Below are 16,367 nucleotides of genomic sequence, written 5' to 3'. Positions count from 1 at the left end.
CGCTGCCTCGGGGTTCGTTGTGAGCGCCGTACCCGGCAGTGCGAGACAAAAGCGGGGTTTGAACGGACCTGAGGAGGTTCCGTGCTCCTGCTGCCCCTGGCCCTGGCCCCGCGCTCCCACTGCCTCACAGTTCAGCTGCTGACGAGTCCTCTGTCTGAGCAGAAAGTTTCCCTGGAAATTGTAATTCCAGATTCTGCGCGGTACCAAGACACAGTTTAGCATGCAGTTTTTGCCTAAGACCTGGTCCCTGCCAGTTGAGTGAGAAAATATGTGAATCCTCTTAGGACAATGTTAAGCTTGTAAGAAATACTTATAATGGGATAACTAATTTTTTTTTTCTTTTTTCCTTTTTTTTTTTTTTGGATTGACAGCCTTACTTAGAATGCATTAGGTGTGTTTGTGATTTTATTTTTTTTTTTTTTTTGTCTGTGAAGCTTAGTGATTAGCTCTGTTGTCAGAGAGCAGGAAATTGTTCTGTATCTAGTCAATCAGGAATCAAGCCCATGGTTCATTAGAGACTGTTGCAATGACCAGACAGTTAATTATGATGAGTGTCAATCCCTTGCCAAGGTATGGTAACGTTATTTTACGCCAGAGAAGGTTGAGTTCTTTGCACTCAGATTAATGAAGGAACCGTATTGTGGTTCCTCTCTTTTTATTGCTTGTGCTGACAAGTCAAAACTGATCTGCCTAAAAATTCAGCAGAAAGACCCTTCCCCCATGCTGGTGTTTCAAAAGCCTTTGATACTTAGTAGAAGGAGTACTTGCTGGCCAGACACCTTTATTCTGCCTGAATTCTGTTCGTCTCTCAGTGAAACAAATTTTTGCAGTTGTTTTCATGCATCTGTATTCTGGGTCAAATGCTTCCAGTGTGTCTGGGGGATAAAAGGCCTTAAGTGCTCAGGTTCATGCTGCAGTGGAAGTTGTATGGTGGAAAAATACCACGAACAACCCAAGACTGGGAGAGATTGAAATTGAGTTAGGTACATATTTGGATTGGGATACTGAGTTAATCCTGGGAATCATCAATGAATACAAAACCCAGCCTTTTTTCTCTCAGGAAGAGTAGCTTGCCATTTTAGGATCAGGAGTCATCTCAAATGTGATGTGAAGATTTTGAGCTAAAATCAGGCTGTATGTGCCCTTAGTTCCTGCAGAAGGATTTGCAACTTGAATAGCATTTGATGGTGTTCTAGATTCTCTGGGGAATTTTTCTTGGGGAATAGTCTGCTTTGAGTTACAGAACTGTACTTTAAAGAAAAGTAATTTTAAAAACTTATTTTTAAAAAAAAAAACTTACTGAGACTTAAATGCTTGCAAGGAAGAAATGTTACATGTGTTTGTGTGCTTTGTTATTTCACTAAAAAGTGGTCATTCAAGGACAAGAAAATACAGCAGTTGATCACTTAATCTAGAACATAGCAGAGAGATGCAGTGAAATAAGTAAGATCATGAGAGCTGCCTTGAGTCTGATATTTTGTAATGTGCATTTAATTGATTTTAGTTGTAACCTAAAGTTTCTGTCATTCACTTTTTTAGTATGTACTTATAAATTAGTAAGAAAAAGTAGAGCAGGAAACTTTGGCATAAAAAGCCTAGCTATGAAGGTAGATGGCACTGTTTCCATGATTACCTATCTACTTTCATGCCTTTATTTTATGTTACTGTCTTCATAGTGCTTTATAGTGTCTCAAATATTCCAACATAGAACACTACAAGTTTTTTGTTATTAGACTATAGAGAATATATTTGTGTCTTTATGTTAATATGAGGACCATTTACATTTATGTATTTAAAACCCCTCCCTTTTCAAAGCCAGTAGTTTATAGTAAGAATTCTGTCACAAAGTGTGACAGTTTGACTGTTAAACCAGTGAGTTGTGACATACTTTTTCCATGAAAACTCTGACTAGAGTACAGTGGTTTTCTGCTTTCTTGTAGGATTGCCTCTCGGGAGCGTTGCATACCAAATGTAAAAGCAGAAGCTCCTTTGTTTGCAAAGGTAATGCAATGCAGTGGTGCTTTGATATCTTTTACAGGGAAAATGTATACTAAAGCTGCATTGTTCCTAAATTTATTTAGTTTTGTATTTTCTCATTTTAAACTGAGGTAATCTTGATCAGGGCGTTGTGATACCTGGGAGCCAGCCTGGGAATGTTAACATGTAAAAAGTGCAAAGGATGTTTTGGAGCAATGGTTCACAGCCTGTTTGTCTTTAAGTCCTGCTTGAATTAGTTGGTAGCAGTTTACTTCATAATGCATGTATTTAGCTTTAATTTAAAGATACATAAATGCTTAATATCTAGAATGCATTTGGTCTCTTTCAGAAACTGGTACATGGAGGCAGCTGGCTATTTGTCAGACTTCAGTTACAGAAAAATTTCTACAGGCAGACAAGCTCTAGCATTTAAGAAAGACAAATCATATGTGAAAGCTAAATAATTCTTACTATGTCTTAAACTGTTATAATTAAGTTCGTAATTTGTCAGACTGCATCAGTGGTGCTTTTGGTTCTTATACCTACATAGACTACATGGCAAGTGCTTCTAATAAGTCCTTATTGATTTCTTAATGTCAGCTTCTCAAATGTGAAATAAAATTGTTGCAATTTTATATATTTCATGTGGCACTGACAGCTCATTGAAAAATATAACTATTTCTTTATCAAATTGTTCTTTAGAGTCAGAATTTACTGAAACTGGAAGAGAGAAGAGCATCAGATATAGTGATTTCCAGAAAAGTTTGGAAAACTGGGATTGGTAGGAGGTGTTTTTATTTCTCCTTTATTTTTTTTTTCTCATAAAACCATAAATAAAACAGATGTATTTGGACTGTGCAAAAGTTGTTTTAAGTTTATTGTTTTCTTTTTAAGTAAAGAACTGTTTGTAGCTATTTTATGTGATCATGAGGATGCTTATTTTGGTGAGGAATATTGTTTTACTTTTAATCTAATCTGTGTGTGTTGAAATTGCTAAGGGGATACAGGAATGACATAAACTTAACTAGGTGATAAAAAAATAACTAGGAGGAAAGTGAATTGCCCAGACTGATAAAAAGATTTATGCTTATTTAGCAATAATTCAATTCCAAATGCCAAGAAATCTCTTTTAAGGGCTATTTTACACCAAACAGGAAAATATAATTTAAAAAGGGGGGTTGTATTTTTAGTTCTCCAGGAATTTGGTGGTTTGTGGCGAGAGAAGAGTGTTGGTTTTACCTGTTACTTACATGTGCTTACAGCATGAAAAGCTTAGTTATTGTAACAACTTTTAAGTCAGCAACATGTAATTTCTGTGGTTGAGATTTGTGAGTTATAATGCCTTTCATCCAAATGATTTAACTCTGCTATTTGTTATCATTAAAATATCAAAGTCTTGCATAACAGAGACTGAAACAAATCTGTATAAAAAAGCAAACATTGCTTAATGTATCATGTTAGAAAGGAATTGAGTAATTTAGAGTTAGTCCTCTTTTGTACTTTTAGTTTTGATGATGAGAAAGATTATTTTTGTGGTTCAAATGGTCTGGAAGTAGAAGAAAACAGTGTTATTTGCTCTGAAACTGATGCAATTCGGAATACAGCTATATACACGGGAACAGGTAATAAAGACTTAATTTTTTACATTCTTACAACTCTCTGTGAAGTATAACATGTAACTTAAAAAACTTCCTAGTAAATTTATTTCTGTTCAATTCAGAAATACACTAGTCACCTAAAATGTATTTTAATGTGGGGATTTTATCTTTCACATGAGTACTTTCTTTAGAATTATTTTAGGAGGTTTCTTAAGTCTTGTCCTGTTTACTTAGATGTCACCCTAAGGTCTAATCAGCAGCAAATCACTTGCCTGAAGCCCTTACAAAAATGATAGGAGATTTTGGTGACATGATTCAATCTGTGCATAGATTCCATGCAGATATCTCTGGGGTTTCTATATTGCAGTGGAGGGTTTAGTTTTACTTCTAAAACTGTTGATTCTTGATCAGTTTGAATAAATCATGGAACAAGAACTTTAAACAAATTTCTGTAATTCTTTAGATTACTTTCACATTTTGATACATCTCGCTCTGTACTTGTAACTGTGAATTCTAAGAACACATTTTTGCTGGTTTAGTACAAAAATCATATCAATATGTAGCTAGGTCTGATTTTTTAATGTAAAATGCATTTTTTTTTCCATGTCCACAGGCCTCACTTTGCCGTCTCATTTGGCTGCAAATACTCCAGAAAATACAGACCAAATTAACAACCTTGGTTTGTTAAAGAAAATTGTGCATGGAACTGGTGCTCAGGCATGCAATAGGCAAGGTTTAATACCACCTCACATCGCTCAAATTTATGATGAATTATTTGTCATACATCAGAAGCTCCAGGTAGGAACTGGGATCACCTTGAAATTTTTGTTGAATAACTCTATGAATGTTCTCACTTTTGAAAAATAAATATGAAATTACTTTTATAGTAAAACTTATATATTAAAACTATTATTTTTTACTATTACTTTATATTAATCACAGTTACTTATATACTAAATCTGTATCTTCATCAGCCTCTTTCCTTAGATTAATTCTGTGATTCAGTAATGATGCTTTGATTTGAATTTTGGGTACCTCCTATATGGTTTTACTCTGTAATAGTTCCTAAGCTTCTGCTGCATTCCCTGCCATGACAGTCTTTTGCAACATATGAGATAAAAATAATTTTGTATCTCTTCTTTTCTTCACTGCTTTTTCAGGGATGCTTCTCACTAGTTGAAGAAACAATATCATTAATCTAGTGTTCAACATAGACAGTCGCATCAGACTCTGTTCTGTCTTACAGTTAATACCATGATCCAAATATTTGGGAAGCAAAAGCCAAAGTTTAACTTTCTGGAGTGAAGTTGAATTTTGCATTTTGGGAGGCTGAGCCATTCCAATGCACGTGGAGGTCTTTTGGGTTAATGTGGGAGGAAACTGAACAGAGGTGTCTGTCAAGATACTTTGTATTAGTAAGCTCTTGTGTAACTGTAATTTCGCAAAGAGCTAAATGTATCTCTGGGACAAAATTTTAAAGTCAGCATAATTTGGGAAAACTTCACATGGGTTTTTAAAGTAGTTTAACATTTTTTTTCTTGATACAGAGAGAAAGTTCAGCACAGCAGGAGTATGCTCTGCAACTGCAGAAACGAGAGCGTTGTCTAACAGAACAAGAAGCAATGTTTTTTCAACACGAAGCAGCTTTGGCTAAAATAAGAGGTGTTGAGGAAGAAGTTCACACAAAAATTGCAGCTATAAAAGAGGTGAAATAGTATTTTTAATGATAGATATTGCTCTATATGCCCTTTAACTAATTTGTAGTTATCTTAGCCATCACATGTTTGCTGGAAATCCTGCTTATTTCTTTGAAACCCTTGAAATCCCCAAAGGAAAGATTTAAATAAAAAGTACTGAACAATATTGCTAGAGTTTTTGTATGACTTCTGTTTCAGAATGGTGCATTTACTTGTCTGATGCGTAGTTCATTTTACAGTTACAAGTTAGAAAACTGAGGTAACTTTTTTTGTAAAATAATGAAAGCTACGTGACTAATATTAGAGAAAAAAATGTGGTCTATCTGTAATTGTGTAAGTTAAATTAGTATCTTTGCATTAGCTGTAATTGCAGTGGATTTCCTTGGAAATGCTTTAAGACACATTGAGATCTTCTGACATAACACCTGTTGCAGAGAGTACTAGCAAACAGACTCAAAAAGTTTGGAGGAAGACCACCCTAGCTTTGGGGGTGTGGAAAGAAAGAGTAGTGAAGAAGAGTGAATTCATGGAAGGGGAGAAATGAATGTTAGAATATTTTCAGTAAAATAAACCTTGTTATTTTATCAAATCTGAGGTACTTAAATCTCAGGTACAGAAAAGATTAAATATAAAACAAATTTCAGGGGTAAAAGATGAACTGCAGTGGATCTGCAGGTTGTACTTACTAATTCATATGCTTGTGTTGCAAATCAGAGCCCCGGTCTCTACAAGGTGTAGGATTAGTTTCTCACTCTGTGTGATTCAGAGTAAGCAAAACTAGAAACATGAGTGGAAACCCCAAACAGTCACAACCTTTTGTAAATATTTGGAAGAGTGAGCTGTAAGTAAAAGCTTCGTCACTGACTTTAGTTCACAAATGCATCCCACATCTGATTGTTTGAGAAATATGCATGTATGTAGTTGGTCTGGGTAGAATAGGCAGCAATAGGAGCTATAGGCTGTCCATGTTGCTCTCAGTTTCTGTATAGATCCTTCTTGATAGGCAGTACATAGCTTGTTTTTCCTCACTGCTGACTGAACATGCAAATTTGGACATGAAGAACTTCATATGAGAAAGTTTGTCCAACTCTTTTAACACTTAACTGGAACTTATTTTTTCTCGAATAGTCTCTTATAAAACATGTTCTTAAATTTGATATTTCTACAGCAACATGAGGCAGAAGTTAAGCAGCTGACAGAAGCCTTGAGAGAAATAACTAAAGAAAATAGGAGGCTGAAGTCGTCGTTTGACAGCTTGAGGGATGTGAATGACTCTTTAAGAAAGCAGGTAAACTTTATTATTTCCTGTCATAAATAATTCTACAAGTTACAGTCAACAGTAGCTTGAGTTTGCAAAATTGAGTAGCTTGAGTTTGCAAAATTGCTGACCTTTTGTTTGTCTAAGACAAGAATTGTATGAATGACTGAAAATATTTTTCTCATCTGTTTCTAGTACTTGAAATTTAGCCTTTCTGACCTTTTACAGTATAAAAAAAAGTAGGATTTATTCCACAGACTCACTAGCAACAGCTAATTGTTAGGAAGGGAAAGTGCATTGAGAATGGATGGAGAGAAAATATTTTATGACATAATGGAATCCACCCTGTGCAGATTTGTTGTGCCAAATTACTATGCTGATTCTATTAAATAAAAAGTAGAATGTTTATTTCTAACTTGATGTTTGATCAGTATTTTCAGTTATTTTTGCAAATTTTAATGAAGGTAGTATTTTCTCAATTTGTAAACTAGAATGGTGTGTTTCATATTAATGCATAGAGTAGGAATTTGTCTCACTTGACTGTTAAGTCTGATCTAAAATGGTGATACATAAATTATCTAAATTATTTGAGCATTGTTTGTTCATTGACCTAATTAATGACCTAATTAATGTTCTGATAATCTGGATACAATAAAAATCTACAGCAGAGCCTTTCCCTTAAAATGTCAGACCTAATTCCTAGAATGCTGATGGTTCTGATGCAACCCATCTGTCTTGCTATTTCCTCTCACTGTAAAATCTTTGCATTTCTGTACAAACTGAGGGCTTCTGTGATGATCATGCTGTTTATTGTTTTATGGGTAAAGCATAGGGTTTTGTTTATTTAAATGGAGGTTGCAGTTTTCCTGATCTTTTCCCACCAAACAAACTGTTTTTTTAGCATGGTCAGTAACCACTTTCCCCATTAACAAGACTACAATAACATTCTTGAATTTGTGCATTTTTGCCACTTCTTCATGAAAAGTAATCAAATGTGAAGTGCCTGTATATCTAGAGTGCCATTGTAGTGCTTATTATCCTCCTGCACTCTGAAAGGTTGGGCGGCAGGTCAACAAAGAGATACTGCTGCTGTCTTACTTATCCTGGAACAGGTTGCCCACAGAGATGATAAGAGTCTAACACCTTAGAAGTATTCAAAAGCTGTCTGGACATAGCAGCCACTTCTTCCTGGCCCAGCTTGAGGTCTTCCAGAGGTTCTCTCAAATCTCAACCAGTCTATGATTCTGTAATTTGTTGAGGGAGGTGGATGATGATTTTGTTTCCGTTACTTTTCATGCTAATAAGAAAATATTAAATAATTTAGCTACTCAACAACATTATGTTACTTCAGTGTGATAATTAAGTCAAGATGTGAGTTTTGAATTTACAGACAGTTTAATATTTTCTGCTTCTTTCAGTTAAGTGATGTAACTGAGTTGAACAAGAAGTTGGAAGGTCAAGCACGAAAAGCAAAAGCTCGTTTAGAAAATCTGCAAGTAAGGTTTGTTCTTACATGTACCTGCTTTTATAGGCAACCAGTGAAATATAATTAATTGTTATATTTTGTTTAGAGGAAGCATGAATTTTCAAAGGTACGGAAATCTAATGATTTGTGTCAAGTGGTGAAAGAAGGCAAACCTGTGAAACAGGAAAAAGTGATGGCAACATCAAGAACTGCTATGGTAAGAATTAAGCAGAAGTCTTGAATCTTTTAATTTGGAAGACATTAGGCAGTGTAACATTCTCTGTGCATCTGCTAGAAATTGCAGAATGTAGCTTCTAATTTTATTTTATAAGTTACACTAAGAAGAGAAACAGATTATATTGGGGGAAAACCCACACTTAACAAAGAATTAAGTTTGCTGCTAAAAATATGTCTTGGATTTCATATTGCTTATGTCTATGTATATGGGTATATTTTTATTTATATGGCAAGTTTTCCTCCTTATATGATGTTATCTTTCATCTGCCAGTTAGAATTATAACTTGCATCCACTGTCACAGGTTTCTTTGCTGCATCAGAACAAATCTTAGACTCATTCTGGTTACTGCTACAGTACAGCACTATCCTTATGAATAACACCAGGTAAAAAGTAGTCTTTCAGAAGTATCCAACAAAGAACCTTAATCTTCTAAACCAAAAGTGGTATAGTGCTATTATTTTTTTTTTGACATGTAATCTTTAGTGAAGAACAGAGATTAAATGCAGCGTTCATTCATGGTTCCAAAACAATCACGTTTTTTCCTTAAAAAACCTTCTTACATCACTTAATGAAATTCTTTCTGTCTCCATGTAGTTCCATTTATGGTATTACTCTGCCAACATCTCCCAGCTGGTTATGCTTTTTTCCCAGCTAGAGGTAAACTGTGAAATGAGAAAGATATTCACACCACCCTATCTAATTGATCTACAGTGAATGCCTTAAAACTGTGCTGTCTATATGTAGCCATAAATTCTCTTTGTGTAGGTTTTAGCATACTTCGGTTGCACATGAAATATAAATAGTATCAGTAGTTACAGTTCTGAGTGAAGAGGAAAACAGTTATCTGAAGGTAGATAGAAGAAAAGTTTTGAGGTCTTTAGGGAATTGTTCATGCAGCCTGTCTTCAGGTCTCTGGATTTCTTTTGTAAAATATTTCATTGCAGTGTAGTAGAGAAAAGATCAGAGTTTCATTAAGTCTTTGTTCTTTTTTTAAACAATACTAGTTACCCAGTTAAATTTATCAACAATGGATTGCATGAAATGAAACAAAGTAGGTCTAGTATATTGAAATAAGAATTTCCCCATGTGAAGGACTTTAAAGACTTGTTTTCTCCTGTATTTCATTCTTCCAGAATTACAAGGTGTAGTGATTCTGTATCAATTTTTTTCCAAGCTGTTTTACTACCATTTGATCAAGTACTAAATGAATTATGAGCATATTTTTCACACCCAGAAATCATCACAATAGGTGTTTTGCACTGGGGAGTAAGGTGTGAGAGAAAGAGAAAGAAACACTGCAGGGTTCTTTCTGGGTCCTTGTAAGAAAGGCTGACAACAAATGGCTTCATTAAATGGCTATTAAAGACAGAGTAAGAGGAGGAATATAGAGAGTGAGTAAATCTTGTGTCCCTTTAGATGCTGGGAATGTTGTTTGTGCAGCATCAAATGGAGCCCTGGTGGACTTTTCCCAAGGCATGCTGAGCAGTGCCTGTCCATTGAAAGAAGCCCCTCCTTTTTGGCCACTCAACATATATGTAATTTTCTTGCAAGAAAACAACTCTGTTCATGAAGGACATTCATGGGAGAAGAACTTGTTGCCTTTTTAGACAAGGCCAAGGCCAGGCAGGATCAGCAGTACCAAGAGGGAGCTGCCTGAGTTTATCCTGCAGCCAAGCACAGGATAAACTGTGCTGTTGGTTATCTGTGCAGCGCAGCACAGACTGCACCTGCTCAGGTTAACTGTGCTGTTGGATCTCTGACTCCCTGATGTACAGGGGTCTCCCAGTCAGGATTGCCACCTTCCAACCTTCAATGTGCATACAGTTTACCTTTCCCAGAGATACTGTAAGTTACAGTTACATTCATACTATACAGGCTAGGTACATACTAGGTACAAGGCCCAGCAGAGCACACATGGCCTGTTCAAGATCGCTGTCTGCTTGAATACATTTTACACAAGCTCACACTGCAGTAACTCACCTCTCAGATTTTATCAGGCATAAAATTCTCATCCTTTCTATTGTGCATAATATTTCATAGCTAATGTACTGTCATGGATTTCAGTCTGTTACTGTTTTAGCTTAGAAAAAGCATTAAATTGAAAGCTGAAATATCTGATGATGTGAATATATTACAGCTACCATTGAATTCACAAGTCTATGAGCTCTTAACTTATCTTATGGATTGGATCTCTGACCAGCATCTTAGCAAAATAAAAACACAAGAAGAGAGAGAGGACAGTCATAAACCTAGGGTTACCCAGAATTTAAAGAACTCCTGTACTCAGGAAAAGTGTATGAAGGTAAAGGGGCTTGGGTTGTTTGCTTGTGTTAATATGTTTTCAGATTTTGCTGTACTTTAAATGATTCTGAGAGTATAACAGTTCATCATGTAATTAAAACAAAATAATTGTTAGTAAGTCAATATTCATTCCAGCAGTGAGATATAATACATAATTTGTCATTTGTAAAGCATACAGATAATTTTTAATAGAAAGTGTCCTGTCTCAGCCTAAGAGCTTCAGCATTTTATTTCAAGTGACTTCTGTGAGGTGATAGTTTCTCTTGTGTATTATGTGTGATGCATTGTTTGAAGGAGATCAACAAGTCAAATTTAAAATATTTCTATGCTTATTTAGATCTTAAAATTTCAATTTATCACCAACAAAAGGTGATGCTATGCTGTATTTCAACACCTCTATTGTTTTCTCTTGTGATAGAGATTTAGATTTAGAAATTGGTGACATGTTCAGAAAATTTACTTTGTTGTATTTATTCATTATATAAAAGATCTGTAGGCACTGTGGTTGGATTTACATGAGATTGAGCTCACATATATCTCCACTCCCACATGTAAACCTATGTAAAATTTAGCACCTGTGTATGCATATAGTTCTGTTAGCTGTACTTGACCTGCCTGGAGAACATTTGCATATGTAATCTGATAAACTCCAAGAGAAAGTTAGGAGGTTGGTTTGTTTGTTTTTCACTTTAACTTAGCTTACAGAATAGTTAATATACTGCATGTAATTCTATTTTTGTATATTTTTGCAGCTTTTGCCTATAGCTACTGAGCAGCTCCAGTGGATGCCATATGTGAATCCTAAACTGCACATGCCTGTCATTAAATTTATTTACTGGTCTATAAGGCAATTAGACACTGATATACAGGTAAAACAAGTAGGCCTCATGCAGTATGTTTTTAAAAACAAAATCACAGAAGATATTAATGGATTGCATATTAAATTTGCATATTAAATACATATGAAAAATGGATGTTTTCAGGTAGCATATAGAAAAGAAATTGCTGTCTTTGTAAAACATAAATTCATAGTGTTGACTGCAGAAAGTGGCAAATGAAAAATAAATTCTTTTTCATGTTAAATTTAAATTTTGCACTGTGTATCTAAATGTAGTTTCCCTGTGTATGTGATCTCTTTTGTGATGTCTAAGCACATTTGAAACTATATTTTTACATATGTATTAACAAAACTTGCACTAGAGACGGCAATTATTTTATTGTGTATTTTATGAATGAGATTTGTTGAAAGTCATGGAAATGAGTGGCAAAGAAGCGAAGAAATGTTGATTTTTGTCCTCTGTTTGATGTCTAACCACAAGACATTCCTTGCTCTTTTTGACTAGACTGGCATAAGAAAATACTTAGCAATATAATAAAGAAAAAGACAGTTGTCGTACTGTACAGACCCAGCATAGTGCTGTCAATGTTCTTTTGCTAAATCAAATGCTAGAAACTTTGTAAATATCCTGAGTTTAAATTCTATACAATAGTAAGATACTGGGTTTAGTTCTAATAAGTAACTATGTTTTAAACAAGCATATTGTGAAGTTTGATTCTGAGGAAATATTTCTATAGAGTTTATGATGAAAATCTAGTAGATGTTACCTCTACCTCTACAAGTATTCTTCAGCTTCATATTTAGACCTTGATTCTGTAAATGCTTTTAAAGGATATAACTTCAGGCAAGCTTACAAAATTGAGTTGACTGAAGCAGCTTTTTGTGGAACCAGAGGCAACTTAAATAATGTCACAGTATCCAGGACCCTCACTAATTAGTCTCGTGCTGAAGTGTGTGTTGATAAGGCACCATGTTAATATTGTTCAACAGCTTTTGAAACAAAGGAGTATCTCCTATACTGATTATATTCCTATACATGGTCAAAGCATTTGCAATTTAATATTTAATTGCATGGAGAACATATGTGTGTCAAGTTTAAATGTTTGCACTAACTACATGCACTGTTTGAAGCAGCACACAACAATAAGATCAACCATGAGGAGACTTGGCGAAGATATCTTCAAAGGCATAGTGAGTAAGGGAAACCCACACAGTTCTTCTGAACAGTCTACAGAAAGTAAATCAAAGTCAGCAGCTTTCTTTAAGAGTTTCTGTATGCCTCTGAGGTTTCTGTCAACTTTGATTGTGCTTAAAACAGTGAAACAAGGTAAGTCAAGTTTTTTTTAACATTGATTTATCTATTTCAGTCATGTGCCTGGACAAAAAGCATTTTAATGATACTGTGGAGTCTATTATGCTTTATTAGTGAAAAGTGATTTTACTTTGGTATTGTGAAGCAAAATATACAAGTATAAATCTTACTATTATTCATTTTATTTTAGAATTTGTGTTTTTGTTAATATGGTGACTCGACAAGTCAGCATTTCTGAAGAGGGGGGAGAAGATAAAGGTTTTAAAGTAGACACTGCGAGATTACACAAATCAGATTGTGTCTGGACAGTGTGAGTAAAGATGTGGAAAATACAACTCAAAGAATAAGATAACTCTTCTCTCAGCTGATTTGTTAACTGCTACCTTCAGTTATAATTATATTTCTTTAGGAGAAAAAAGATGTTGCATATCTTTTTTTACAGAAGTCAGGCAGAAAAGTAATTCTGTACCATTAAGAGCAGATGTAAGATGTGAATGCTGTTTACCTGCAGCAACTTAGCAGTACTGTGTGTCTGCATAACTGGGGTTTTCTGCAAGAATAAATTTTACAAAGATAGCAGAAGAACAAACATCTCTATAACCCTTTTCCAACTCTTTGTGCTACTAACCACTTATTTTTCCCTTATTTTCCATTTTAAAAGCATGGATCATTTTGATAGCAAGTAATTTTTTAGTGGGGTTACAACTGAGCAATCTAACCTAATCTCAGAGATGGTTCTGCTTTCAACGGGAAGGTTGGACTAGATGCCAACCTGAATTTTTCCATGTTTCTATTTTTGCTACCATTTTTTCTCCGAATGGTTTGTATTCTAAAATATCTTTACACATAGCACATTTCTTTTCTTAATAACATGAGGAGAATGATACAGGTTACAGAGATGTTAATTTTCAAGGTACTCCTGAAATACCATGCAAAAATGTCAAAATCAGGTGCCTGCTTTGGCATCTGGTTTTTTTAGTCTCTTCCATGAAATATGTTAAATTTTGGGGCATTTTTTAGACAGCAGAGATCCACGTCACAAAATTGCTACTATCTGTGGGACCCCAATTGACACAAAACAGGAATGCCAAATATTTTAAATACATAAATACTGAATACAGTTTTTATTCACAGAATTTGGTATTTAAGCAGATTAGTATGTTTTTATGCTTAATGACCTGTGCAATATTTATATTGTGAGTATTTATAGTAAACATGGGAATAAAACATGATGGAAGACCGTGCAGACATCATTCATGAACTAACACAATGTTCCAGCTGTTGGAGGGAACTATTTCAGTCAACTTATTTTGGTGAAGCATGATAATTAGTCTCAAATTGAGACTCACATTCTAGGAATGTTTGATAAAAACAATGCAAGAAGAATTGAAATAAAAAACTAGTCATTGCAGAGACTGATTTACCCTAAGCAGATGAACACTTGTGATTAGAATGAATCAGTTTAGCTTTTCTTGGTTGCTTTGTGCTGCTGGCTGCTGTAGCACAGAAAATATGATCTGTTGTTAAACATATGTCAGATATCACCGTGTATGAATTTTGATCACTCTGACCACATGGCACTAATGATCTGGTGATAAAATAGCAGATTTGGTTTGAACATATGTCCTCATTCCTTCAAAATGTCAGTATCCAGCAGATGGCACCCTAGTTAAACTTATGCAGTAGGATAAATTGTTTCCTTCTGCTCCAGATTATCAAGGCAATTCCAAGGTACTGAGGAAGATTTGACAGCAAGAAGTTAAGAAAATAGATTGGTACACTTAATCTACATACTTTGTATAATTTCTCAGAATGGATGAGAATATAAAATGTTTATACTGAAATATACAGCTTTTTATAGAAGGAATGAGACTAGTTGCTCTCATGAAAATAATTGCTCTCACTCAGATCAATCAGCCACTGACTCCCTTAATAAAGGTTTCCCAGATGTTGAAATCAGCATTGTCTCAAACTATGCGATTTTGTATTTTCTTTCCTCTTTAACAAAATATTTGCAGGACTTTACATTTGTAAGTATATTTTTCTTAAACATATGAATTGTAGATAATATTTTTCTCTACTCACAATGGATTGTTAAGGAATAAAAATAGACAGAGAGTGTCTTCAAATAAAAAATAAATTTAATATTTGCATCTGTTTAACTTTTAAGTGTCTATCTGCCATGGTAGCTGTCAGGTAGTTGTTCACGTGGCTTAATGAAACAATGACTGTAGAAGTTTTATTGCCTGTATTCTGATATTTTCAGTGGATTACCTGGCTCAGGCATTTGAGTCCCTTCGTGTAGACTTGAAGACAGATGAAGGGAAGGCCTTATTTGTGGAATACCAATCTGTGCCTGTCATATTAAGTCACCTAAAAGTATCCAGTACAAGTCTGCTTTCCAGGGCTCTTGATGGATTACTTCAGATGACCATGGAATCTGGTAAATATGGGTAATTAAAAAAAAAAATCATTATGAAAAGAGGTGAGGAAAGCATAAGCACAATGGAAAAGCAATATAAAAATACAATGTAAAAGCTGTATAAATAGTCTAATGTACTATTTGCAATTCTTTGTATTGTGTACATTCAGTAAAGACATTAAATGTATTTCTGAATTGTCTGTCTTTTTCTGAGTCATCTTGTGTTTTCTTCTCCCTCTCAGACACTGTTCTGTATTTCATCCTGGTTACTTTCTTATTTCTTGCTGTGAAATTTTGTAGCTATTTTTTGTTTGGCTGTTCAGTTTATTTCACCCTATTACCTTGCTGATATTTTTCTTTGTGCCAAAGAACCCAAATCATGACAACCTGCCAGAAGATGGAGATAAAAAATAGGTTCTATTTTAATTCTTTTCCTAGTTTGAATGACTGGCTCATCCCCAATAATTTTTCAATTTCTAGGGTTTGGAAATGGTATTTCTAGATGAGATGGTTATGTTTTGCTGAATTTTACTGTGCTTTGGCCCTAGAAAAGCATTAGTAATCTTATTTGCCACAGCATTTTTCCAGGTGATACAGGTAAGGATCAATTGATAACCACCTGAATGAGCATGAAGGTAGTGACACATTCCAATGCCATGTTGAATAAACCTTGTGAGTTGTTTTTTTGTTGGTTTTTTAAAAGATAAAATCACTTACTGCCTTTCAGAATAGAAATGTGTATTGTTTTGGAAGTATTTTGTTATTATGCATTGTACTAGTGAAATGGAAAGAATGTTTGACTTGGGATGCTATAGCATTGAGTAAAAAGCAATTTTGTATCAACCTAAGTTCAAAAATATTTAACTGAAGTTCTATTGTTCCTTGCAGTCTTTTTCTGACCAGGTAATGAATGCAGTCTTACACTGTTCTTCCTAACAGTCATAAGTATGATTGGGAAAGAATTAATTGAATGCACAAAGGTAACAATCTAAGCAAGATGGACAGTGTTTGGTATTTCTTTGGGTAATGACTGTGACAGTACATCTGTTACCTAGCAGTAGTCATTCTGTTACACTAGGTGCCTGCAGTTTGAAGAATATTAAAGATGTATTGTGAGACTCAAATTTTGCTTCTTGCTTCTCAGAGAAGTTGTATCTGTGTAAAATCAGGGAAGGAAGAGTTCTGTTTAATTAAATTGACATTTGATTGAAAATTATGTCTTGGCAACTGGATATAAAGATTATGTTATGTGGAGTTTCTT

At 34.7% G+C, this 16,367-nt stretch overlaps 1 protein-coding gene across 1 annotated transcript in view; it reads left to right on the top strand.

Annotated features, from left to right (window-relative positions):
- The first annotated feature begins 1,601 nt into the window (after window positions 1–1,601).
- The window catches only part of CCDC138 (coiled-coil domain containing 138), a 28,844-nt gene continuing 14,078 nt past the window's right edge, over window positions 1,602–16,367 (top strand). Inside the window, exons 1-13 of the mRNA XM_041468404.1 lie at window positions 1,602–1,607; window positions 1,941–2,001; window positions 2,680–2,758; window positions 3,484–3,599; window positions 4,189–4,373; window positions 5,123–5,281; window positions 6,441–6,560; window positions 7,949–8,026; window positions 8,102–8,212; window positions 10,371–10,535; window positions 11,287–11,403; window positions 12,507–12,699; window positions 14,951–15,127. Of these exons, the coding sequence (XP_041324338.1) occupies window positions 1,602–1,607; window positions 1,941–2,001; window positions 2,680–2,758; window positions 3,484–3,599; window positions 4,189–4,373; window positions 5,123–5,281; window positions 6,441–6,560; window positions 7,949–8,026; window positions 8,102–8,212; window positions 10,371–10,535; window positions 11,287–11,403; window positions 12,507–12,699; window positions 14,951–15,127 (1,567 nt within the window). The remainder of the gene's footprint in view (window positions 1,608–1,940; window positions 2,002–2,679; window positions 2,759–3,483; window positions 3,600–4,188; window positions 4,374–5,122; window positions 5,282–6,440; window positions 6,561–7,948; window positions 8,027–8,101; window positions 8,213–10,370; window positions 10,536–11,286; window positions 11,404–12,506; window positions 12,700–14,950; window positions 15,128–16,367) is intronic.

This window comes from Pyrgilauda ruficollis, unplaced genomic scaffold, assembly GCF_017590135.1.
Source record: "Pyrgilauda ruficollis isolate IOZ18807 unplaced genomic scaffold, ASM1759013v1 scaffold22, whole genome shotgun sequence".
Classification (NCBI taxonomy): Eukaryota; Metazoa; Chordata; class Aves; order Passeriformes; family Passeridae; genus Pyrgilauda; species Pyrgilauda ruficollis.
This window is presented reverse-complemented; position numbering and strand designations above follow the sequence as displayed.